Source organism: Ischnura elegans, chromosome 9, assembly GCF_921293095.1.
Source record: "Ischnura elegans chromosome 9, ioIscEleg1.1, whole genome shotgun sequence".
Taxonomy (NCBI): Eukaryota; Metazoa; Arthropoda; class Insecta; order Odonata; family Coenagrionidae; genus Ischnura; species Ischnura elegans.
Genome location: NC_060254.1, coordinates 69,931,752 through 69,957,754, shown reverse-complemented (window position 1 = coordinate 69,957,754; position 26,003 = coordinate 69,931,752). Strand labels below are relative to the sequence as shown.

The 26,003-nt window shown below is 37.3% G+C and overlaps 2 protein-coding genes across 3 annotated transcripts in view; one reads left to right on the top strand and one right to left on the bottom strand.

Annotated features, from left to right (window-relative positions):
* LOC124165458 (RCC1 and BTB domain-containing protein 2-like) overlaps positions 1-6,330 on the bottom strand; it is a 34,968-nt gene extending 28,638 nt beyond the window's left edge. Inside the window, exon 1 of the mRNA XM_046542891.1 lies at positions 5,938-6,330. The gene's annotated coding sequence lies outside the window, so the exon portion shown is untranslated. The remainder of the gene's footprint in view (positions 1-5,937) is intronic.
* A 468-nt stretch (positions 6,331-6,798) lies between these two features.
* Positions 6,799-26,003, top strand: part of LOC124165307 (DNA ligase 1) — a 46,104-nt gene continuing 26,899 nt past the window's right edge. Inside the window, exons 1-8 of one of the 2 annotated variants that reach the window (XM_046542660.1) lie at positions 6,799-6,931; positions 7,109-7,168; positions 14,246-14,371; positions 14,469-14,581; positions 14,788-15,035; positions 17,608-17,986; positions 24,047-24,170; positions 24,821-24,993. In XM_046542660.1, coding sequence (XP_046398616.1) covers positions 6,912-6,931; positions 7,109-7,168; positions 14,246-14,371; positions 14,469-14,581; positions 14,788-15,035; positions 17,608-17,986; positions 24,047-24,170; positions 24,821-24,993 — 1,243 coding nt within the window. In that variant the 5' untranslated portion in view covers positions 6,799-6,911. Of the gene's footprint in view, positions 6,932-7,108; positions 7,169-14,245; positions 14,372-14,468; positions 14,582-14,787; positions 15,036-17,607; positions 18,059-24,046; positions 24,171-24,820; positions 24,994-26,003 lie in introns of both variants that reach the window. The other variant, XM_046542659.1, reaches the window with a different exon arrangement.

Genomic DNA, 26,003 nt, shown 5'->3' with positions numbered 1-26,003 from the left:
GAAGTGTTTCAATGACAACAAATAATCTGTCACAAACAATACACAACCGAGTAATTTTAATCAAAAGAAAAATAAATACATTAAAAAACCTCAGCTTAGTAATCATGTATTGAAAATACAGGCTAGGAATAACACTTAAATTTATCAAGATGCTATAACCCATAGACAGAACATAATTATCAATACCAGGAGCAATAAATTATGTACACAATAAAACATAACATTTGAGCCAGCGGTGATTCCCATATAGCAATGGTTAACATTTTGTCCCAGGAACTGATATTTTTCTAATGAATACTGATGTTAATCTATGGGCAATCCAATCTTTCACGGCACCATGTTAAAGCACTCCGATCATTCACGGCAATCATAGTTAGACCAGGAAAAAGAGCTGTACACTTTAATTCAGAAACTATAAATCTTTATTGCCTTGAGATTCCATCACCTTCAAAAAACCAACTGAATGATATTTTCCTGAATCATACTTTAATTTGACCTTGGTATTTTCTATTACTATATGAACTCATAAAAATGAAAGAGATTAAAATGTGCTTTCCTCATATTAGAGGGAATATATTTCTTTTAACATAAGAAAAGTAGGATCAACCATGGTGTAGTTTCCAAGCTGGCCTCTTTTAAAACTGAATCGGAAAAATCAAGTTCATGAGTTAAAAATTAAAATTAGAGTGGCCAAAATCAATAATAAATTTACTATAAAGTTTATTTACTGAGCTTCAAAACATTTTTCAATAATCAAAAATGCAAATATTCCTGGTACAAAACTGCTATTATGTTTGCCCGCTGGAATTTTGACATCCACCCAGACCTAAAACCAGAGTGATCATGTCATACATACTTAAAGACAGCTATGGAGAGCTAAAAATATTTTCCACAAAGGATTTTTGAAAAACACCATTGAAATCCAACTGAACTCATCCAAATGCAAAGAATCCTTAGGATAAAAACTATGTAACTGAACCATTAAATATAAACCACTCTAAGGGCATGCCATTGATTCATAACATCAATCATAATCCTCACCAAAAGTGGTAAAACCATTCGAGCATTAGAAGAGGGATTTACTCATCAGATCTAGTAATTAAGAATGTAATACACATTAGTAGGTGAACATGAAAAGCCAAGCCCTGGTCAATAGGTTGAGCAATCCAAGAACCACCAAACCACATTTTTTCCAATTTAGTGGGTGCCAAGAAATTGAGTATGAAATAGATGTTAGAGGATGATCGAGAAAATCCAAACCCTGAAACACTATGTGACCTCAAGATGCAGACTGGAATGCCAGCATATCTTCTTCAAAGAACCAATATAGATGATGACCTAAAAGATGTCTCAATAGGGTAGTTTCCTTCATCAAAGAAAATGAAAGGCATTGATTGTAATTCGTTACCCACCATTATATAGTGTATTCAAAATATACAAATTATTTGGTTTTAGAAATCCCAGTTTAGACGAATGTTAATGGTCAATTTTAACCTCACTTGAAAAAGGCCAGATTGGCACCCATGCAATGCCACTCCATGTGACGTCACAAGGACCTAGATTCTATATGATTAGATAGGAGTTTTACATTGTTTGAGATTACCAATGCATGCATGAGGCACAGAGCTCAGGGAAACATCTCTTAACACACTCAATGCTGAGAAAATTTATCATAACACACCGCCACGCGGAAAAAATATTTTGCAATAATGTCAGATATTATGTCTTCCTCAATCGTATACAATCATACATGGTTCAAAACTATTAACATTTGCACTATTAATTAAGAAAATATTAAATATTATAATAAAATTATAATAAATATATTATAAGAAAAAGAAGGCAAAAAATCTGCTGCAAGCAAACGACTTGTATCCGGTCACAGGAGAAGACACACTGAGACGCTGGGCACAATTGCAGGGTCTAGTAGAAGACGCGGAGGCAGATGGCGGGCCGAGAAACCTAACGGGACCGATGCCTTGTATTCAAGGCATCCGCGTCCTAGGCTAGCGCGGGATGCCTTGAATTCAAGGCACCCGCATTGAGTGTGTTAATAATCACTTATTAAAACTGCCTATGGTCGGAAAGTTTCCTTCGTTTGATAGGGTATTAATTATCTTTATTTAAGCCAAGTGCTACCTGCTAGCAGGGTACCCTACGCTACCGCCATGTTAGGCAGCAAGCAGCCTGCATCTCAGCGGCTTTCATAGCCTCACACCCAGGTGGCCTCAAATAGCTGCAGCCAGACGTCACACAGGCTTTTCCCAGCATTCATACTTAGCCGTCACGTTTTCGCGGGCTTGAAAATTTTCACTTTTCATTTAATCGCAAAAAATAGATATGCATCGTCATTTAAAAATTTAAAAGCGTGAAATATGTACTTCATGAGTAATAATCTTTCGATTTAGGCAATAAAAAAATTATAGGAAACCACCCTATTATTCATCCATGCTATCACACACAAATAATCCAACCAAATTGGAACACAAATGAATCATATAGTAGAGCTGAAACTCTATTTAAATAAACTCTGAAAATATTGATAAAAATGAGGACTCACAGGGACACACTTATCTTCATAGTTTCAATTCTATCAATATACACAGTTACGAAACCATTGCCTGTATAACAATAGCAAAAAGCAGTATCTTTTTGCCAATGGAGCTATTGAGTTTCAAATCTCATGCAACTTCTGGGGGTCAGTAGAGAAACACAAAATCAAATTCCTATAACTAGCAATGATAACAAAATTCACCAAGACAAGAAAGAAAACCTTTGATTATTTATGCCAATGCAGAGACCACTTGCCCATTAAGGGTGGTAACAAAGGCATACAACAAGATTGATGTTGAGGGTTCCGATGGCACAATTAATTCCTGATATGTGTTCGGTAATGAAGACTGAGAGTCAAAGCTTAGTCTTCCACAGGCCTTGATTCATGAGAAAAGTGCTCATAAAATTAACTGTGGCAGGCATGATACAGTGCTAAGAAATCTTGATGTTAAGGAAACAAGATGACACTTTTCCACAAATTTATTAATTCCAAAAATGCATTTCAACCTGCAGAATACTTGATGATGACCAAACATCTGAAACACTTAGTAAGGATTAATAAATTCGTGGAAAAGTGCCTTCATATTTCCTTGACATCAGCTATCTACTGAAAATGTTGCTCCAAACTTCTTTGCAGTGCTCAGGCCCCTTAAGTAGTGCAAAGATTGAGTAGATGAAGTAATGGGGCTAATCAACATACTGATCAGTCATATGAGTTCAAGACTCACTCATAGCTAAGTTTTTTTCTTGATTACTATAAGTTAACGGGTCATAGTAAGAAGTCCAATACATGAATAAGGCCGAAAATTGAAAATGCGATTCCTATTGTCATTAATTGACAGAATTGGATACAGCAGATAGTTTCCATAAAATTCAGCAGGAAAATTATACCAACCCTTGAGACCCACGAGAAAATTATACCAACCACGAGTCTTAAACTCTGTTAAGGTCTGGTTACACTATACATTAACATGTACGAGTTAATGTCTAAATGCATGAATGCGGGAATGAACACGAAAATGCACTGTGTAACCAACCAACTTGTAAGAACACATGAACGGAAAATAAAACCTGTTGTAATTTGGTTCTTGCATTTGTACATGTTTCATTCCATTCCACAAAATAAGTCATTCATGCAAACAGACACTGACTTGAACGTGTTAATGTACCATTTAACCAGGCCTTTATATCGAAACTTAGCTCTTAGTTAAGCAACACCACTTATTAACAACCTTAATTTGAGCAAAGGTTTTACACTAAAAGACATTCTATGTAACATTTTTTTCATTTTTGACAATGACCCTAAACCAACATGAGAAAGCACGATGCATTTTCTGAAATGCTCCTTTAGTTTCAGAATACAATTAGAATATTTTATGCTAATCTTGCAATATCTCATTGTATTTCAAATGACAGCTAAAAGGTATTCGAGAGGCTTGAAGTCAAACATTAGAAGTTGATTACGAATGATAATGCAGACTTCGGGTTTAAAAATACATAGCATGAAAACCCTGGTGTTTAAGCTAAAAATATCAAATTATTTCCGACAACATACTGATACACGAGCTATATTCTCTCAATAAAGGAGGTTTGATAAATATGGTAAAGAGCAATAAAATGCTCACATATTCTTTTGTACTAAGAGAATATATTATATTAAACCATCAAGTGACATAAAAAGTGGAGGATAGAAGTATTAGAAGAAAAATTATCAAAAGGAATTATTATCCAGATTTAACAAAGTAAGAAAGTTATCTGTTTCTTATGGTGTCTTTCACTGAAAAACTTGATAAGCACCTCATTGTAAGCTGAGGGACTTATGTAAGGCAAGAATAAGATTCTAGGGAAGAATAGGAGAGGAATGCCATCATACATCTTCAGATTAACTAAAGTCACTTCTGATAGTTGAGTGCCAAAGGAGGCAGAACAGCGTACTACACATCCTACGCTGCTAAGAGCTCTGCCAGACATGAACTTAAAGCCTACCGGTGGAATTCAGTGAGTCTTAATAAGAGCTGATAAACTGATAAAAGATTTTCATGGGAATAGAAAAAAAAATTAACAACTACACACAACTTGCTGGTAAATATGCAAAGTATAATATACTTTTTCCTCATGGCAGAAAGAAAGAAATATAAGAATGGGAAGAATCGAACTTGTTGACCACGGATCATCAACCATTGTCTGATGAGGGAGAGAATCATAGGTACCAATTTAAAATTTAATTATACACGATAAACTTAGATGCTGCGCGCATGAAACAAACTGAATCCATTCAAGGTCCGTACAATCGGATATCTATGAATTTAAATTTTTGTTCAAATAACCTGATGTACAAATTAATAATATCAGAGTTTTCTTTCCAGCATTTTTATATCCTATGTTGCTATTCACGTGGAAACATGTTTGTTTCTTTAGGCCGCTATACACGGTGAATTATCATGCGAATTATATCATTTGCCATGTATAACGGAAAAATTTGCAGATGAGCTGTCATGTGCATGATCATTCAATGAAAATTAGAACATGTTCTATTTTGCTTATTGTGTGAATGATCACGTGATCATTCACCATGTATACCAGTCTTTACTACCGTAGTTCAACATCATTTTATAAAATATGAATGATTTTCAAATTATGGACGTATAATGACATCTGGACGTAGAAAACCCATAAAAAAGGCTAATTTGCTTACTTAACAGTGCCTTCCTTATTTTTTCATTTCACTTGATCTCAATGACTTAAGTATAATTATAATGTGCTGGCTGGGTAAGAATATATTTGGAAAAAAATATGTTGGAAGTAATTTAATGCAGAAGACACAAACTTGACAGACAATACTGAACTTGGGAGTCGAAAAAGGACAATGATATTATTAGGACAAACATATTCTAAAGGATAAAATTTAGGGAAACAGCAGTGGAGCAAAAAGTTTGGAAATAACTATCCATGAAAGTTACCTGGTCATATTCTGAAATTATTTTTCGGCATTATAAAAATTGCCATCAACAGACGCGAATGCGAAATAAGTGGTTTCAATATGCTTCTATACCCGTATTTCCTTATCTCAAGCGTTCCATGCCGATGCCGGTGTGAGAAAATCCAATGCATGTATTCAATATTGACTGTGATAAATTAAACAGCAATCTTAAGCTGGGAATCCAAGCCTAAGAAGGTAACGCGTGCTTGACACGTCGTTATTTGAAATTGGTTCATATTAATCACAAAATTTCCAGGAATCCCAGCGGGAAATATGTAATACTTCATTAAGGACATTTGAAATGAATCTTATCAATCATCAGGAAAACACCATGGGTATTTAGCAGTACAATCAGTAATATGAACAACTAAAATCTGAAATTTACGTAGAACACACTAGCTTACCAATGACTCACTAAATGATATAGAGTCGAATGCTGAATATAAAAAAGTATCTGCGAAGATAATTATGCCTTATAATGTCGGTCGTCGTCCTCCAGTCAACACATGAAACCTTGCTACTCCACACTGCCTTTAGACTTGCCTGAAGTCACCGACATTTGGCTTGGTAACAGTGCCAGTGGCTATGGCGCTAACAGGCCACAAGGCGAATAAAATCAGCTGTTTCTTCGGCAGGCTTGCCTAGTCTACCATTCTACCTTTAATGGCGTGCAGTTATCCCTCGCACACATTAAGAGACGCTTTTGAAAATTTTAACGCGATGATGCAGCAATTTTGACGATATATGCTGAATACCCTACCAATGAGTCATTGAAACTATCCTCTGAGAGGCGGAAGGGTAATGGTGGTAGGGTTATGACGCTGGAGCGCAATTGAATGAAATTATACATCAAGTTCCCATTCCAAATATCTTCACTACAGCGCATCATTAACAGGCTTCTTCCTACAAATACAAGACGAAAGAAAAATCTAATATACCGATCAATTCCCTCAGCGGAGAGGACGATGGCATACATTCCCTTTAAAATAATTTGTAATAAAATATGGCAGGTAAGAAAAAAACTTAAGCGATAAACGCGTAGCTTGAATAAAAAATACATTTCTACAATATTGCCATTACTTTATGGAAATCCGGGGCAAACTACAGCAGGCTACGTGAGAAAGGGTAAGAAAAAATTCAGATATTCCTCATGTTCAAAAACTCCCGTCTTCTGCCTCACAAAATATGTCGATTTGAATCAATTTGAGTCAGTGCATTAAGCGCATTAAGTATGTCTTTTTTTTATTTATCAATCCTCGCTTGTTTATTGGAGTTGGCGCGGGTCGCAGGTTGGGAGCATTTGTGGGTTTGCGCGCGTATTTCTTTTAGAAATACTGTTTTTGAAGTCTGCGTTCCAACTCAGAAAGACGCTGCAAGAATGTCCCAGAAAAGCATAACGTGTGTAATTTATTTGTTTTGCAAGTCATTTTTCTCTTCACTTAGTTTACAGAAACACTTTGTGGGCGAAATTGTACATTTGGATTTGGTTTTTGGCGTACTCAACAACATGTTTAAGATTCCATATTTCTTGTTTTTCCAGTTTTTATTTGTTAAATTATTGCTTTCGTATTTCAGGACTTTTTTCACCCGAGTTTCCAATGCTGAAACCAAGAAGCCCGAAGATGTATCGGACTGGTAAGCATCAGTTTTTGTTATTTGTGTGCACGTTCGTTTGGTTACAGTTGAAGTTAAACTGAGAAATTCCTCGTTTAATTATCTCGAGCACGACTGTGAAAGTTCTCTGCGTGTTGCAAACATAATCATGCTTTGACCATTCGTCAAGTTGTTTATAGTATAATAGCCTCATCTGGCTCTTTCTCATTCTCATATATGCAGTTAGTATTCAAAGATGTGCTGTCTGGGTTTCATTGATCACATCTTAAAGCGTTTTTGTTCTAAGGACAATATCACGGACTCCTTCAAGGCTTGGAGGGACCGAGCGTATTGCTTACAAAAGAAATGCACGGCCATCAAACCCTTCTTTCCAACAAGAGGCATTTCCTCTTCCATTCAGGATTTCGTGATTGACGAAGTTTACCCTGGTAAACAAGAATATTGAAATACATTTGAATAATATGTACAATAGTTTCTAAAATAGAACAGAAATGCTTTCACTGCTTCACGGCGTAGTTTCTCAATGTTGTTGCGTATATTGGAAAAGTACCGTATTTCCCGGCCTATAAGACGCACCGGCGCATAAGACGCACCTGGATTTTTCAGGTTAGAATTTACGAAAAAAACTAAAATACTTGGATAATACAAAAAAGAATTTTAATGATAAAATTTTACATAAAAACGGAACTTTAATATTAAAAAATTTTAAAATTATTAATGTGCAAATATATCAGAGTTTATTCATCATAGAACCCCAGAAATTCCTCATCACTGCTGCTAAAATCATTCACGTACATATTTTCTCGGGAGTCGTCACTTTCCTCATACAAAATGTCATCTTCACTTCCATCCAGCGCATTGCTGATTCCACACTTTTTGAAAGACTTTATGATAGTCTCAGTTTTTACTTTCTGCCAGGACTTTTTCACCCACTCACAAACGGTAGAAATTGACGGCCGTTTCATTCTTCCGGTCGGTGTGAAATCGTGAGTTGGTGCCTCAATCCACTTTATCCATTCTTCACGCGTAAATCCCTTGAATGGTTTATTGATTGAAACATCCAAAGGCTGCAGTTGAGAAGTCAATCCACCAGGAATCACAGCAAGATGCGTCTTCAGTTCTGTAGCAAGGATTTTTGCGGACTCTGTTATATGGGCCTTAAACTGATCGCACACTAACGAAGACGATTTCTTCAGAAGTCCACCTGGACGCCGGGACCACACCCTCTGCAACCACAGTTTCATACCCTCTCCATCCATCCATCCCTTAGGATGAACATGAATATAAATTCCATGTGGAATTGTACACTTAGGCAGCGTTTTTCGTTTAAAGATCAACAAAGGAGGGAGTTTTGAACCATCAGCACAACACGCAAGGACAACAGTATAGCGTGTTTTTTCGTTGCCGGAAGTCTTTATCGTAACTGTCTTTGCACCTTTAACGTCCACAGTTCTATTTGATGGCACATCAAATGTCAAAGGAACCTCATCCATATTTCCTATCTGTCCTATTTCAAAACACTTCATTTTTCTCAGGTTAAGTACGTATTTTTGGAATTCGATGATTTTTCTTTCGTATTCGGGTGGCAGTTTTTGTGCTATTGTGGTTTTAGTACGCATGCACAGACCATTTCTCTTCATAAATCTTTCACACCACGACGTTGTCCCAGAAAAATCGGCAATAGACATATCTATCGCCAACTTTCTCGCTTCCATTAAAATCATTTTTGTTGAAACAGTGATCCCGTTCTTCCTGTGATTTATTATCCAGGTCTTAACGTGCTCCTCAAGCTTCGGCCATTTCGGAGAACATGAACGTAAAGTTTTCTTACTCTTATTTGCATTCATTAAATCTACCTTCTGCTTCCGCCATTCTCGTATCATCTTCTCGGTTGGAGGTGGGCCGAAACGCCTTGCAGCTGCCCGGTTGCCGTGTTCCGAAGCATATTTCACGACTTCAAGTTTAAACGCAATACTGTACGACAATCTTCTCTCTTTAGATCCCATTAGGTTATTCCAATTTTGACTTTTTATACAGAAATTACCAAGTTTCTGTGCTTAGAAGCACATGTGCAGACTAAATAGAAAGATACGTATTACGGCTGAACTGACGGAACACCGAGCTCATACTTTGTTACCTAAGGTTGAGTGCCGGTGGTGCCGGTAGACTCGTGAGTTTATCGTGAGAGATACAATGTATTAGCATGTAGATGACATCTCCTTTAGCTCAATGTATGTAAGTTTTGCAGCAGCACCCATTGCAAGATTAAACTAAACATGCTACATTGTATGCATTTCTGACTTATCCGGGAATTTTTTTAAAGGAGTTAGACATCGACGTATTAAAACTTTATTTCTAACAACCTGCTCAAAAGAGTGCTATTATCAAAATTTTTAATGAATTGAACTATTTTCAATGCCTGATACACTAAAAAATACTTAATGGTAATTATTTATCCTGTCAAAACGGTTGCTTATTATAGGACGAAGTTATACCCGTGATATCCGTATACCATCGGCGCATAAGACGCAGGCAAATTTTACAGCACATTTAGGAGAAAAAAAAGTGCGTCTTATCGGCCGGGAAATACGGTAAATTACTTGGTGTGAGTGAGCAAGGGAAAAAATTCAGCCAAGCATTTTACAGAGTATTCAATCCCTATTTACTAATATTTTAACACAACCATATATAATGGATATTTTCAATAAGTATATTACATAATTTTACAACATCATGACATACAAATTCAATTACAATAATAATTTACGTTATGGTTGTAATAAATTATTAGCGACATGAAATTAAAATATGAAACGATGTTCCATATTTGTCAATAGTGGATTCTTAATTATTTTCCATATTTAAAATAATTTAAATGTTAACAATTTAAATTACAAATTATTAAAATATGAATACAACTTTTTTACGATATTGTACAATTTTATGATGACATTGGAGAAGGTATAGTGACAAGGGTCTTATTCCTCTTTTCGAAATTCTTCAGAATTGATTATAAAGAACAACCCCATGATAAAGGCTAATTTCTTCTTGTCTGGCCTTTGGCAAAGGTGTCTATTATAGACAACCTCAATGAGTTGAAGTTCAGTTTTTGCGTGCCAGGCTTCTGTAACAGGAGATCAGAATTCAAAAGCATTATATGCATTACATGAATAATCCCTAATCACCTGAACCATTTTTAAGTTTTGTTATCACAAGGAGAATATGCCGTGGTGGATACGGTCACTGCCTCCCGTGAATCTATTACATGACGAGATAGGTTTCTTGTCATCTTGAGAAATAAGCATTTGGTAGAAAATGTCAATACTGGTGATCATGTTCCGATTTAATATGCTCTACATACTTAAATATTGTCTATTATCTGTTCAATCAAAAATTATTACCTAAACATGCTGATGATGCCTTCCCTTCATCTGCAGCTGAAATATTGCCGTGATGGGTGGTGCACTTCATTTTATAATAGGGTGGTTTCCTATTATTTTTTTATTGCCTAAATCGAAAGATTATGACTCCTGGAGTACGTATTTTGCGCTTTTAGATTTTTAAATGACGATATATATTTTTCGCGATTAAATGAAAAGTGAAAAATTTCAAGCGCGCAAAAACGCAACGCGTAAGTAGGAAAGTCCGTGCGACGCATTTCTGGTTCCCCCTCTCTCCTTGTGAAGTGACCTTGATCGAGGCTCTGAGCGCTGATAGGACGCAGGATGCTAGCGGATAGCTGAGTACCTTGCTGAATGGTAGCGCTTGGCTTAAAAAAGGTTTATTAATACCTTATCAAACGAAGAAAACTTTCCGACCTTAGCCAGTTTTAATAGGTGATTATTAAGACATGTTTCACTGAGCTCTGTGCCTCATGCATGCATTGGTAACCTCAGACGATGTGTAACTCCTATCCTCTCGTGTAGAAACTAGGTCCTTGTGACGTCACGCGGAGTGGAATAGCATGGGCGCCAATCTGGCCTTTTTCAAATGAGGATAAAATTTGACCCTTGCCATTCGTCTAAACCGGTATTTCAAAAACCAAATAATTTGTGTATTATGAATACACTAATGGTGGGTAACGAATCGCAATCAATGCCTATCGTTTTCTTTGATGAAGGAAACTACCCTATTAAACTATCCTGAATTTTGATGGCACGATTTAGAGTTAGTTTTATTTTTTAATAATAAAAATAAAAATTCTTCGCGAACAATAAAAAAGTATTAGAGCAATGAATTTGAGACTCAGCATAATAGAACTTATGTACTTGTATCAAAGAATTCCTTTCCAAGTTTCTGGAGCTTTAAGAAATAAAAAAAATTTAAAAAACAGTAAATTTATGCCTGCATAATTAGAGAATGATTGGCAATGAATTAGTGGAGAAATATTGAAAATAGAGAATAGAGAAATTATTTACAACACTAACAACATAATTAAGTGAAAATTACCTTGTAAAAAAGTGCACGAATGTTTTGAGGGCACTGGTGACAGAGGAAAGCTTGCAACCAGAGCTGACGCAAATTGTAGATGCCTGAGAACCTACTACCGACATTTGTGAAGATCCAAGATCGCTAAGTAAAGGGAAAGCAAAGAACGGAGCTTTCAAGGTTGAGGCTGCCGAGTGCAGTCAGTCGTCATCTATAGATGATGCTCGGTCTCAAAGAGTTTACGTTGAAAGGTGAAAATAAATTTAATAACTGCTGCTGTAAAAATATGAAAATTATTTAAACAATAAAAATTAGGGCAGATTGTATTGAATGGTAAAGTATTTTAGGTTCATTAATATTGCTTTTATTATCATTGTTATACTACCAATTAGTGTTGGTGTATGTGAAACATAATCTCACAAGTTGGTACCCAATTTCCCACTTCAGTTTAGCCTATTACTCTTAATTCCATACATGAAGCCTGTTCTCTTCCTTATTTATCGTGTCTTACCCAATATGTAGCAAGTTATCCAAATTCAGATGCTATTTCACTAATCATATTCGTCTTAAACGTCCGCTTTTGTTGAAAATTAATGAAATTATTGTTTTACATGCTAAGTAAAAATGTACGTGGGGCTTTCCTGTTTTTGCTTGGTATTTGGAGGATTTGAGTTTTCAGATCTCTAATATTTTAAAACGCTTTAGGTTTTTAAGATTAAAATGTCCTGTCTTTTAAAGAAACTATGTTTATTAGCAATCGTGTAGCCAGGAATTTTGTTCGGGTGGGGGTCCAAAGCCAGGGGGAAATTATTTGAAAAATAGGGCACTTAGTAATAGGTTTTAAACTATTTTTCACACTTTTCATAATCAAAAAAACTGTATTTGTTTAAAAAATATTGTGAAATTCATGATTTTTAAAATATTTTGTTTTCTTATATGAAGGAAAATAATTTTGTTTTTATATTTTGGGGAGGCCCGTACCTCCCCCTGGCTATACCACTGTTTATTAATATCGCAAGGTGAATGACATTATTTTGCGGGCTACTGGTTTTCAGTTGCCAGTAAAATTGTCATTGATCCCTAAGAAAGAACTGTTTGTTTCCTAAATGTTTCTCCTTTTTAAGTAGGTTATTCTCTTTTTTTAATAAGACTTTATCTGGTGACAGTAAGTTTGCATGGACAAATAAATAATATCTAGCCAAAGGATATCAGATAGAGACAGTTTCATTGAATGTCCCATTTAAATATCAAACTGGTGACTATGTGTCTGCCAAGTGCAAGTGACTTTCATGGGTTACTGGCTGCTGAAATTTAGCTAAAATATTCATTTTTTTCATGGGCTTGGTAAGCCCTAGGCTACAACAATATATTAGGTGTAGTTGGTGCCTCTGCTCTAACTTATATGCATTGTACCTAACTCAGAAGTGAATGGTTTGCGGCGTAACTTCGTGAAATTGCCTCATATTAGAATGAAAAAACTTTGTAAATTTCACATTAATTTTAAAATTTCTTTACGATGTAATTTTCCTTTCCCACTCCCCATTACTCAACCTACCTCTCACACCCATCATTACTGACCACAATCCTAACCCTTACCCCGCCCCCCGACCTAACGACTTAGTGTGACACACCGCACCACCTTCCCAGCCTTCCTCTTCCTGGGTTTTTCCCCCCCACCTTCCCTCGCTCTCACTCAACCACCCCCTCTTGTCCAGCACCCGCCCCCATGTATCCCAGGGTATTTAAGACCGTCATTTCCTGTATATGCATCTGATGATGTTGCTTTAATTCACCGAAGTTAATGCTTTATTTGGCCAGCTCTGATTATGCCACTGCTGCAAGATGTGAAATGAATTGGATGCCATGTCTCACTGGCTTGTCATTGGCACCTGCCTTTATAACAGATATGGCTCTAAACGCGTGAATTTAGATAGCCAGGCAACAAAACGAGGGAAGAGTTAGCCATCACAAAGTATCTTAGATTATAGATTATGCGTATTGCTGTCTTATGTTAGAGACATTCTCATTGTAACAATGGTTAACTGTGTGGTGGAATCATTGTGTGGCTCGAGCAATATCAAGAAACTGATCATGTTCCTAGCAGCCAAGGCAAATGATAAAATTTGTAAAAGTTAGTTAAGTTAAAGTTTTATGAATTAGCCTTAGTTTTCCTTGATGATTGATGCTTTTTGTGTTTTTTATTAATTGTAGATTCCTGAATCAATTTTGTGACCAACAATAAATGCAGTTCTTGACTGCATTACATATATAAAATTTATAGAGAGGCATACCTGAGTCACCACTCAGATTGGATTTTCCTCTGTGTGATTGTAGAAGGAATCGGTATCTTGAATAATTCCTCTGGAATCCCGGGGTTTTGGAGGAATGTTTACAAAGCTAGTGTTGTAAATTTAAGGTGACGTCATCATTTAGTACTACCAGTCTGATCCTGGTTCTTCCTGCCTCTCCCAATGCCCTGTTATGCAAACCCTCCATGCATAGACTCCTCTCCTAAATGAATTGAGTTGAGCTTTCCTAAGACTCTCCTTAAATGATGGCATGGAAGCACTGCTCACGACTGTTGGTGCTCTTGAAGCCAAGCAAGCTTGGAACAAATGGTTCCCTTCACATTCCTCTTGCCATCCCCCAAAATATCCACTTTCTCTGCAGTAACTTGGCGAAACCAGGAACTTCAAAGCAAATAAAACATGAAAAGAAAGAGAGTCCAACTAGCAAAGAAACTGCAAGGAAAAGGAAGAGGAGCAAAGATGATGATGGGGATACCAAATCCAAAAGGTCTGATTTTTTCCTATCAATTTATTTTCATTATTTTCCAAAGTAAACAGATTATTGTAAAGACACTGCAAATAAGAAATTTGTGATTCTTTTACAGCTCTAGAACACCCATGCAAGATTTGCCTGAACCGACAAATGATAAGAACCAACAGGGCCCATCTTCTGTTAAACCTTCCCCAACTAAAAGCCCAGTTTCTGCTTTGAGTTCAGGTATTTATTAGGATTTGATTAAAAAATGCTATACATACATATCTGCATTACACATGTGTGGGAGAACATATAGAGTTGATTGCTTTGGATTCCAACCATTATGGAAAGTGTCCCCCTAGAAAGCAGTTTATATATGTAGCACTTCTTTCATCTTAATCCTTATCTTAAGGGTCCAACTGTATTAAGTAATGTACTTATTTTTACAGCCTCCAAAGCTAAACCATCTGTGGGTGCTAAGTCCATAATGGATATCATGATGCAGAATGCAAAGAAAAAACCAGTGCAGGAGAAGAAAGAGGCCACCGAGGAAAAAGATAAGGAAATTGAAGAAAAGGAAAGTACAGAAAAAATGACAAATGAGAAGAAGGAAAGACCTTCTAAAGGAAAGAAGATGTCTCCTGCTAGATCGAAGGGGAAGAAATCTGTTTCTGTGGAAGAGGAGGAAGAAGCTATGGTAGGTGTGCATGGTGCTGTTGTGTCTATGTTTATAAGTGACCTTTTGGCTTATGTGCATATAAGAAGAGGAATAAGTTTTGTGGAATTAAAACATTACATATCTGCATAGCATATGTGCCTGAGAACATAGTGTTATTCTTTTCAAATTAAATTTGAGAAAAAGTAATGTTTATTTCACTTGCTTGCTCAGTACTACAACCTGAAAGTTTGTTAGTATAGAAGATTATAGAGTCCCTAACTAATTTAAGGTACATATTTGGATTAATACATTCAGGTTTGAGGGGCCAGTTTTTCTCCTTGAACCATATCACACTGCTAGAAATTTAATTTGGGGTTGTCTAGAGGTCTTACTTGGATTTGCTTGGCTTTACGTTAGTTACCATTCACGGCTCAGCACTGATTGAAAAAAATTTATAGCAGAGGGTGAAAAATCAGCTCTTGGAAGCTGAAAAACTGACTGGTTCAAAATGACCCATGCTTGTCTTGCTAGTTGGTGCTGAACTCGTCTTCTTGGTGTTAGACAGGGCCAGTTTAAGCGGTAAGAAATGTATGCAGCCATGTTAGGTGCCAAGCAAAAGTGGGTGCCGAAGTGCTCAGTCCAATATATATGCAGTTAGTGTTTAAGCTCTAAAAATATCACATTCAATATATGAGAACAAGCACGTTTAAAGTTGGCGCTTAATATCTAAGTTTCAACCCTTATTCTTAAAGTATTTGTATTTATTTTTAAATGTATCCAGAACGAATCCATACTAACTCTCAAGGTTATTTTTTGGGGAGAGGGGGCATGGAATGATGTGGGCTTACACTAGAAAAATGTCTTGAACTGGCCCTGGTGCTAGAATTACATATACAGGGTTCCCACTCAACCGTGAATAAGCCGTGAATTTTGTCTACCATGAAAAAAGCCGTGAATTTCATCATTAGGCCTTAAAAAATCTCTCAAACTTGATTTTAGAACTACAATTGGCAGATCAAAAGAAAAATCAAAATGTCTATCACATTTCAACGTCAGTCACGCGCAGACACTGTCCACAAATTTATCTGCACACGTATATTCGAAGCGCAATTATTGGTCCGTGTGCCATGATTACGCATTGACCTTAAGCCTGTACCAAAGTCGGAAGACTGCTAACCAAAGTATTCATTAACCCTGGCGAAAATTCAGACACTTCTTCACTTCCCTGCCGCCCTACTCCCTCCATTTTCCCGCTCACAACCTTTAGTTGGAGCTGAATTTTGCTATCGATAGGTGATATCTAACGATTTGATCGTTGGATCCTTCTTCCTCATAGAATGGTCCTCCAAGATCGTTAGAATATTAATGGCCTTTCCTGGTTTCGCTAGGGTAGGACCCGCCCGCCTTGTGACGGTACGGGATTCCTCGTCCCTTCCCTATCCACTCCCAGGAGGCATTGTCGGGTTCCTATCGCGGTTGTGCCTCCTTCCTTGTTCCTTCCCGTCCTTCCCATTCTGGGTGCAGAGGAGAAAAGCTTGCGCTTATAGTCCCTGCCCCAAGAGTGTAACCTTGCGAGCCCGCCCTGGAGTCTCGTTTCCACTATCGATAGGTGATGTCATGAGAGAAAGACACTTTCATAGCTGCGTATGCATTCATGGCGTCGGTCGCATTTCGTTAATTTTTAGTTAACGTGCAGCCGATGATTGTTTCGTGATCAATATTTATACCTAAAATTCCTTATCTACAAACCGTGAATTTGATGACATGTAGACCATGAAAAACTGGATAAGAATAATATAACGATAAGAAGTTTTAATATTTTAGGAAGTAAGGAAATAAAACTTTGTAAGGTCCACTGTTATTTAATTATGGTAAAGGCACTGCTTAGTATTCGTTCTTGGAAAGTTCAACGGCACACAGGTGGATAGGCACTTGAAAATTTAAAGGTTGTCACTGTAGGAGTTCATTGAGGAGCAGTGCCTTTACCAAAATTCCCCCAGTGACCCATGTCCTTCGGGGAAATCATTAACCCATACCAGCACCTTCCACAGCCGGACTCAACGACCTCCCATAGACTATTGTGATTTAGAAAACTCAATGTACCCCGCTAATCCTCTCTTTCTTCCCCAACACCACCACCTCTTTTAGCTCTCGTCTCCTCACCCACTTTAACCCACCCCCTCTCCCTATTTCAGCCCGTGTTTAACCCTCACCCCCGATCTTTCAACCAGTCCTTTTCCTTTCCAATAGATGTCCTCACAGTCACTTGTGTACTTTGTGTATAAATGTATGATGCATGCAAGATCAGTCACCTGACGATGTAACCAAGTTACGAAACCCGGGTCGTTCCCATAATTATATAACAGTGAACCTTACAAAGTTTTATTTCCTTACTTCCAATATGGAGAGGTTTCACAAAATAAAGCCTGAAGTTATTAGTTATATTTTATATTTTAGTTTGAATGGGAACCATGGTATATATTGTTGCATTACCTTGCAGTTTTTTCATTTTGATATGTTTCCATGTCATAATCATTTCTGGGTACTCTTAAATGGTAGTTCATGTGAGGAATCAGCCACACTTAATTCCTAATTTTATTGCTATCCTTAGGATGTGGATGTCTCACCTCCTCCAAAGGATAAGAAATCTCCCAAAGGGACAGGAAAGGGGAGGGGGAGACCAAAAGGAAAGAAAAGCAGTCAAGGTGAGACGCTGAAAGTGGATGTGTTGAAGAAGGAAGCAAGCACCGAGGAGGTTGAGAAGTCGGAAGATGAGGAGGTGAAGAAAGAGCCTTCCCCTGAACCAGTAGAAAAGACTTGCGAGGCAAGTGATGACGAGGACATCCCTAAAGTTTCCAAGAAGAGGAGGTCAAGGAGGGTGTCATCGTCTTCCGAAGATGATGAGGAGAAAGAGGAGCCTAAACCCTCATCTTCGGAATCTCCCAGTAAGAAAGAAGAAAGCAGTGGGAAGCCCAGTCATCCATTCTTTGGTGAGCGGACTAGAAGATCCCAATTTGTTACGCTGTGCAAGCAATGTGAGCTGACAAAATGTTCTCCTGAAGGTAATGGTAATTCCCTTACGCCTAGTGATGTACCCATTACCAGAAGATCAACTTATATTTTATTATCTTTCGTTGGCTAAAAGATTGATGACATATGCTGCTTAGCCTGAATATACATGTTTCTTTGGGTCAAAATTTTTAAATGATCTAAATAGTTGGGCTGTATATTGGTTTGGCAGCTGATGTGGTCTTGAGCATATCTCAAACTTGGTGATTGCTATCAGGTTTTCACCTTGTGTAAGTTATATTTGAGAAGTTAGCATCTCTAAGTACCATTATGCGTGATTAAATATCTTGGAGTGCATTTATAGAGTGCCTGCATAAAAAAAACTCCCACCTTTAGTAAACTCCCTGCCATCTCCAGCAAGAATGGTCATTATTTTCTTCTAAAAATCCTGCTTTTAAAATAGTTTGTATTAGATATCAGCTTTTAACAAAGTATTTTTCATTCGAGGAAACTATGGTCCTGCCAATGAACTAGGTCATGAAGGCATTAAAATCTTTGATGTAAGACAAGTCCTTTTGGTTGAGGCAGACTGGGATGAGTAGCTAAGAAGGGGTTTTCACATTTAATGTTATTTAAGGCTGACCCTGCTGTCGTAATTAATGGATTCTGGCTAGTGGTTATTTCCCGTTAAAGCTCACAAGATAGTAAACTACCCTGTGTGGCTGATGCATGGAGGAGAGGTGGTGATTTGTTTAGCGAGAGTTTTCAATGTCATCAACTTTTCAATGAAAAGGTCAAGGATGTCAATTTTTCCCCCCTAAAATTCCAACCTAAACACTGGTTTTCTGTTCTAAAATTCCATAGAAGAATAAGACACCTTGTTAGTTTGTATGGGAGAACATGTGGTGTCTCTTTGGGAGACTCTAATTTGAATCATAGTCCAGGAAAATTATTTTTCCTCTGGAATTTTCGCTCTTGGGTGTACTTGCCATATTGGTGGCTGCAACACTGCTGGCTAGTGAGCTGTTTTTTTCTTTGATAATTATTTATCAAATAAGTGGCGTGGTATAACCAGTTTTTGCTTCTAAGTAAAGCTCAAAAAGGAATGCCATTTGCAACAATGCTTGGTTGTGATGTATTAAATATGTAGTCAGCCCTCATCAATCATCCTTATGATAAACAAGCTCATCTGTAGTCATGCTTTGCAATGGAGTAATCTCCAGTCTTTATAATTGCAGTAGTTTACATTCACTGAACATTTTTATTTGTATTCCTGGTGGTATTGTCAAGCAAGGCTGAGGGAGTTACCATGAATTTTGGTGAGAAATTGTGTGAAGATGCCATTTTCTATCTATGTATGTATATGGTGGCTTAAGAAAGATAGATGCAACTAAGTTGGATGCCGATGCTCAGAAAAAAGTATGAATGGTAAACAGTGGGCTATTCCCTGACATTGTACCAATTAGAGATGGGTCGAATAGCAGATTTCTCGAATTCGAATATCGAATTCGAATATTAAATCATTGCTCGAATATTCGAATAACTCGAATTTCGAATACCTCGAATACTAAATGATGAATGCTGGAATGTTTGACTCGGTTGCCTATGCAGCAGGCAACAAGATTTTAGGGAGTAATTTTGATTTCCTTTAAAGGATTCGAACAGGAATTAATCTGATTAATGGAATATTTTAATTTTATGGAAACAATTGGGCATATAATTAATTCAACTAACATCGCTTTACCCCCACTGCTGCTGCCTAGTGTTAGCTGACAATCTGAGGCAGTTTGTAAAATACAAGCTCTTCTCCACCGGATTTTCTTCAATTATTTTCGGTCCATCTTTGGGAGTTCTCACGAGATAATAAGATGAATTGGAATTGCTATCAGGGAGAAACCAAATATTCTGAGAAAATATCCCTTTGTCTGGGACTGTAACAATAAAGATTTATAGCACCAATCATAAATTGTAACTTGATATATGTTTTCGGAAAAAAATACCGCATCAACTTCCGAGAAGCTCTGCTGCTCATATCGAGTTTCGCCAGAATGCTAAGTCTCCGTCGTATTTTGACATTTATTTCTTTTCGTAAAATGCTTAAATGAACTCAGAAATACGTCGTGTTTGGTTTTATTCTTTTTGAAATGACGCGCACATTACTAATATTTCAATTTAATAAAGGTGTAACATCAATTGACGAAAGTCATTCTTAGACACCTTTTGTGCTAATAGATGACTCATGCAGCGGTTGACCTCCACAGAAATGGGGAACTTCGAAATTGGTAGGAAAAAAAAGGTCAGTGGGGGAGAAAAGGGAGGGCCCGAAACACGTTTCTATTGTTCTCGTGTAACTTGGTATTTTTTCGAAGCCAAGGTCTTCGTAATATGATCCCTGCGCGAGCTGTGACCTTTTTTTTATTTCGAAGAAGAGGAAAGCTTCAGAGGGGGGGCTAGTGCTGAGTGGAGAGGGATACCGGATCTTGGGAAATGCGCTAATGTAAGTATCCCACGGTACTCACACAGCAGTTGACCTCCAGAAATGGGGAACTTCGAAGCAGGTAGCCAGAAAAAGGTCAGTTTGTGAGAACACGTTTTTATTGTTCTCGTAACTCTATATTTTTTTCGAAGCAGGGGTCTTCGTAATGCGATCCCTGTGGGAGCTGGGACCTTTTATTTGATTTCGTAGAAGAGGAAAGCGGCAGAGTGGGTGAGGCGAGTGCTGAATGGAGGGGGATAGCAGATCGTGGGAAATGCCCTAAGGTTGCTATCCCACGGCACTGAGGTTCTCGTGGTGGGGGAATCGGGGATTTTCGGATTTTTTCACCCGACCATTTTCGGTTCCCCTCGTCGAACTCTTTTCACCGCTAAAATCCACGAATTTGATGTAATTCGTCAACTTGCGTGAAACGGCGCTGCGAGCACTAAATTACTACAGTTCTCTACATTTTTCCGAGTCAACTACCAACGACGTGCGTGCGACAGTGTATGACGCGAAATTCAAAGTATTCGAGGCGGTACTTTTCGCATAACTATTCGAAACCTCGAATATCGAATACTTTCGAGTATTCGCGGATACTATTCGCACATCTCTAGTACCAATATTAAAGAACAAATACGTAAATGGTTATGGAAATCACAGGGCAAATTATCCTCAAAAAGAGGTTACAAAAGCATCTATCCTTAATGGTGTTCCTGGAAGTCATCAATGTCTTCAACCAGGCATGCTCATTCATGTTTATATTTGCTCATATCCATCTAGTATTAGCATTACCTAAGAACATATTAAACTCAAGTTTAGAAATCTGATACTCTGCCTGCCTAGGTTGCTGGCAATACTTAAATTTATTTCACGTTATCATCAAGTGACGATGTGAAATACACAAAAACTAGGGGAGACTAAATTCATTTTAAGTGTCGGTATTTGCCTCTTGAATGGAACGTAGCTTCCTGGAAATAGCATATTTAATGGCCTTCATATTTTTCATAGAATGAGAATTATCTATAAACCTTTGTTTATCTCTCTGTCTCTTCCTCCCTGTCTTAAGTTGGGACAGTTTATGAGTCACTCTCGCCCGTTAGTTAATGATTGTGTAATCGGTACATCACTAGCAATGTGAGTTCCTGAGTGTAAGTACATTAAGTCCTGTACTAGTCATAATTTGTATAGATAGTCATAATAAGTACGTTTTTTTTAAGTGAGTAATATGTACATCAGGCATTTTATAGATTATTTTTATTTTAAAAGATCTTTTTTTAAAACATGTTAAATGATAAGTTGGCACAGAAAACCCTCTATTAAAATACCTCTCTAACCCTGCATATCTTTAAAATGGCCAGTCTTCATCAGAAACAACATTCCCCAATTTATAGTTGAATCAATTTATGCATTAGATATGTTGAAAGATCAGTGAAACCGGAGACCACATCATTCACAGGAATTTACCTCCATTGGATGACTATCAATTAGTGTTTTTCCCAGCTTCAAGGGAATCAAACCTTATTTGAAGTATACCGGGACTAGCCACGGTGATAACTATTATGGAGTCACCCACAATGCACAAATTGTGCAAAAAATCCACAGAGGAAAAATCATTCACCTTGACCGGGATTCGAACCCAGATCCCTCTATTTCCGGCCGAGTGCTTTAACCAGTTTAGCTACAGAGGCGTCAATCTCCCCTGCAGAAATTGAGGGATCCGGGTTCGAATCCCGGTCAAGGCGAATGATTTTTCCTCTGTGGATTTTTCGCAGGAATCAAACCTATTAAGGGTTTATTACATTAATATTTCCTTAGTTTTCAATAATGGAAATTGAAAAGATATATCAGTTGCAAGTAAAGTATCCGAATTAAAAATTATTAGATCCAATTTGGGGTGGTTAATAGATATTTTATTCTGATATCTGATTAACTTCAACTCGATAAAAATTATTTTAAGCGCTAAGCTCAAATAAAAAGGTGGGGTCTGGAGAAGGCACAGTAGGGGAACAAGTGGAGAACAGCAAGCTGGCATACGTAATGTATTATGTGATCATTACAGGGAAAGCATTGATGCATTCAGAGGTTCTCAGGTTTACTAGAATTAATGCACTGGAGAGTGAAGTTGGACATTTTCACCTATAATAGGGTAGTTTCCTTCGTCAAAGAAAATGAAATGCATTGATTGCGATTCGTTACCCACCATTAGTGTATTCATAATATACAAATTATTTGGTTTTAGAAATTTCAGCTTAGATGAATGGCAACAATCAATTTTAACCTCATTTGAAAAAGGCCAGATTGGCGCCCATGCGATTCCACTCAACGTGACATCACAGGGACCTAGTTTCTATACGAGTAGATTGGAGTTTTACATTGTCTGAGATTACTAATGCATGCATGAGGCACAGTGCTCAGGGAAACATCTCTTAATAAACACCTATTAAAATTGGCAAAGGTCGGAAAGTTTCCTTCGTTTGATAGGGTATTAATTATCTTAATTTAAGCAAAGCGCTACCTGCTAACAGGGTACTGAGCTACCTGCTGGCAGCCTGTGTCGTATCAGCGCTCAAGTCTCGCCCCAAGGTCACCTCACACGCCGCCTGCTGGAACCAGAAATACGTCACACGGACTTCTCCGATCATTCCTACTTAGCCGTTGCGTTTTCGCGTGCTTGAAATTTTTCACTTTTCGTTTAATCGTGAAAAATAGATACCATCATTAGAAAATCTAAGATCGTGAAATGTGCACTCCAGGAGTAATAATCTTTTGATTTAGGCAATAAAAAAATAATAGGAAACCACCCTATTGGAAAACAGTGAACAGTGCTCTTCCCTTAATTTTCATTCAAGTGCGTCCAGGTATTTTCCAAAAATTTAATTGAAATCCCAAAAATATTGTGTGGTGATAATTCATCAAAGGGATTATATTTCCTTTGTCAGGCGAAAGATCCACAGAGAAAAAAATCACTCGCCTTGACCGGGATTCGAACCCGGATCCCCCGATTTCCGGTCGAGTGCTTTAGCCAGTTAAGCTACCGAGGCGTCATTCTTCCCTGTGGATAAGAATGACGCCTCGGTAGCTTAACTGGCTAAAGCACTTGACCGGAAATCGGGGGATCCGGGTTCGAATCCCGGTCAAGGCGAATGATTTTTTTCTCTGTGGATCTTTCGCACGATTGTGCATTGCGGGTGACTCCCGTAATAGTTATCACCGCGGCTAGTCCCGGTATACTTTAAATTAAATTTCCTTTGTCCTTGATACGTATTTGGTGTATATGTACAGCCATATCATAGGCTTAAATCTGGAACATACGATTAATAAATGAGAAGAAAAATTTTAATCATGAATTCCAACATTTTCTTTGTAGTATTTATGATTCATAATAGGCATGGTTAGATTATTTTTTAATAATAGTGCATTTAGGAGGTAAAATCTATGAATAGATTCTTGCCAGAAGCACGAATTTTCGGGCATTGGACTGAAGTACATTAATTTATAGTGAATTAGTTATGTCAGCTCTAAAGTATCTTGAATAATTTTTCTGTTATTGGTGTCACTTTAGGAGCATGCAAAGCAGTACCTAAGAAGGCTAATGAAAAAGTCACTGTGGGAAAAGAAAAGCAATATGATCCATCAAAATCGAGTTACCATCCTGTTGATGATGCCATTTGGTCCAAAGGTGAAAGGTAAGATAAATTGAGTTTAATGTCATGTAATTTACCCATGTTTCGTTGAGAAAATTTCATAGCATACTAAATAAATTTATTAACTTTATTTGACGGGTAAATCTTTTGATGATTGAATTTTAACTGAATATTGCATTTTTGACTACCATAATTTATTATGGGTTCAATGGCTACGAAAGAGGAGTATTCCTAGTTATCATTTGCCTGTAAGTTATGCAAACTTTTCTATGGAGGGAGAGTCGTCAACACCTGAACATTTTTGGGATAGACAGTCTTATATTAAATTTTTCATTACCATATGTACATCTCCATAATGCTCCCCCCTCATCCTCTCCTATTTTTGGTTGCAGCCTTGATTTTATGTATAAAATTTTATGAGTTGGATGGATGAGACAGATACTTTGTGGAGATCCATTATGAGACATGAAGTGAAACACTTTGCACTTTCCACATAAAAATTTATTAAACTACAGTCGACATGTGTCGAGAGTCTTGATAATGCTGCCGTGCAGCAAAACAAGTTGACTGTAGTTTAATAAATTTTTATGTGGAAAGTGCAAAGTGTATCACTTCATATCTTATATAATTTTATGACCATATTGGCTTTCAAATTATAAATTCATGGAACCCTAATAATTGATTTTTTTCAGTGTTCCTTACCTGGCTCTAGCTAGAACTTTGGAGCTGATTGAAGGAACCAGTGCGAGGCTGAAGATAATTGATATAATGGCTAATTTTTTGCGGTCTGTAATTGTCTTAAGTCCTGAGGACCTACTTCCCAGCCTCTACCTATGTCTCAATCGACTTGCTCCAGCTTGGGAAGGTATGAGTTATTGATCTTTATTTTCTTTAATTATTTCTCTTTCTGGAGGGATAATAAATTTCATTCAAGGGAGCCAAAATATCTTCTAAAGCATTCATACATAAATACTAAAGTTCTGAATGAAAAAATGCCTTGTTCTACTTTGTTTTCCTGTGCTATAACCTGTGTTCAAATAAGGTAGAACCTCAGATTAATGAACTTTTACTTTACGAAATGACACCAAGGTATGGTTAGCTTTTATGTAGGGAAACTTTTAAAGAACCTCTTCTTATTAAAGCCTCCATTATTGATTAATGAAGCATATCACCTGTCCCTAGAAGTGATATCACCTGAGTTTTTTTTAAAGCACTGTAATTGAACAATTATCCTTTCAGTGAAAGGAGCTGAAAAATCAGAAAATTGAAAAGGCTGCAGTAACGTTTTCACTCAAGGGATGAAACTTTATGCCAGCTAACCACGTTCTCTTCATCAAACAATGTTAAAAGAAAAGGTTGGGTTCCCACCCTTATTCAGGAAGGACTTAATGTTGTCAAACCTCAATATTTAGTGATGCCTCAACTTCAAAAAACCTTGGCTTTTTTAACCCTTTCGCTGATATGAACGTACATGGTATGTTTGCATGGCAGGCTACTGTGAACGTACCTTTTCATCCTTTCTGCCATGCGCTTAGAACTTTCACTGCATGTGACAGGAAGGTTTCCGTAAGCGCACCGCAGCGAAAGGGTTAATTATTCGTAAATTCGTGGTGTTAGTGTCGTAATGAAAAATTGATGTCTTAGAATATGTGAAATTCATTTTATAGTCACGGTAACCCTTTGGGTGATTTTCTATTCTCAGTGGAGAAAGGAACTCGCTCCCTTAACCCCAATGTATGTAATCCCCACAATTGTGTTTTGGTGTGGGATGAGCTCTACCCTCATCTATCAAAACCAACCTTCTGGTGCAAGCAATGAGCCGTTTTTCTTATTGTTGCTACCTCTTCCATATTGATGATAATTACATACATATAT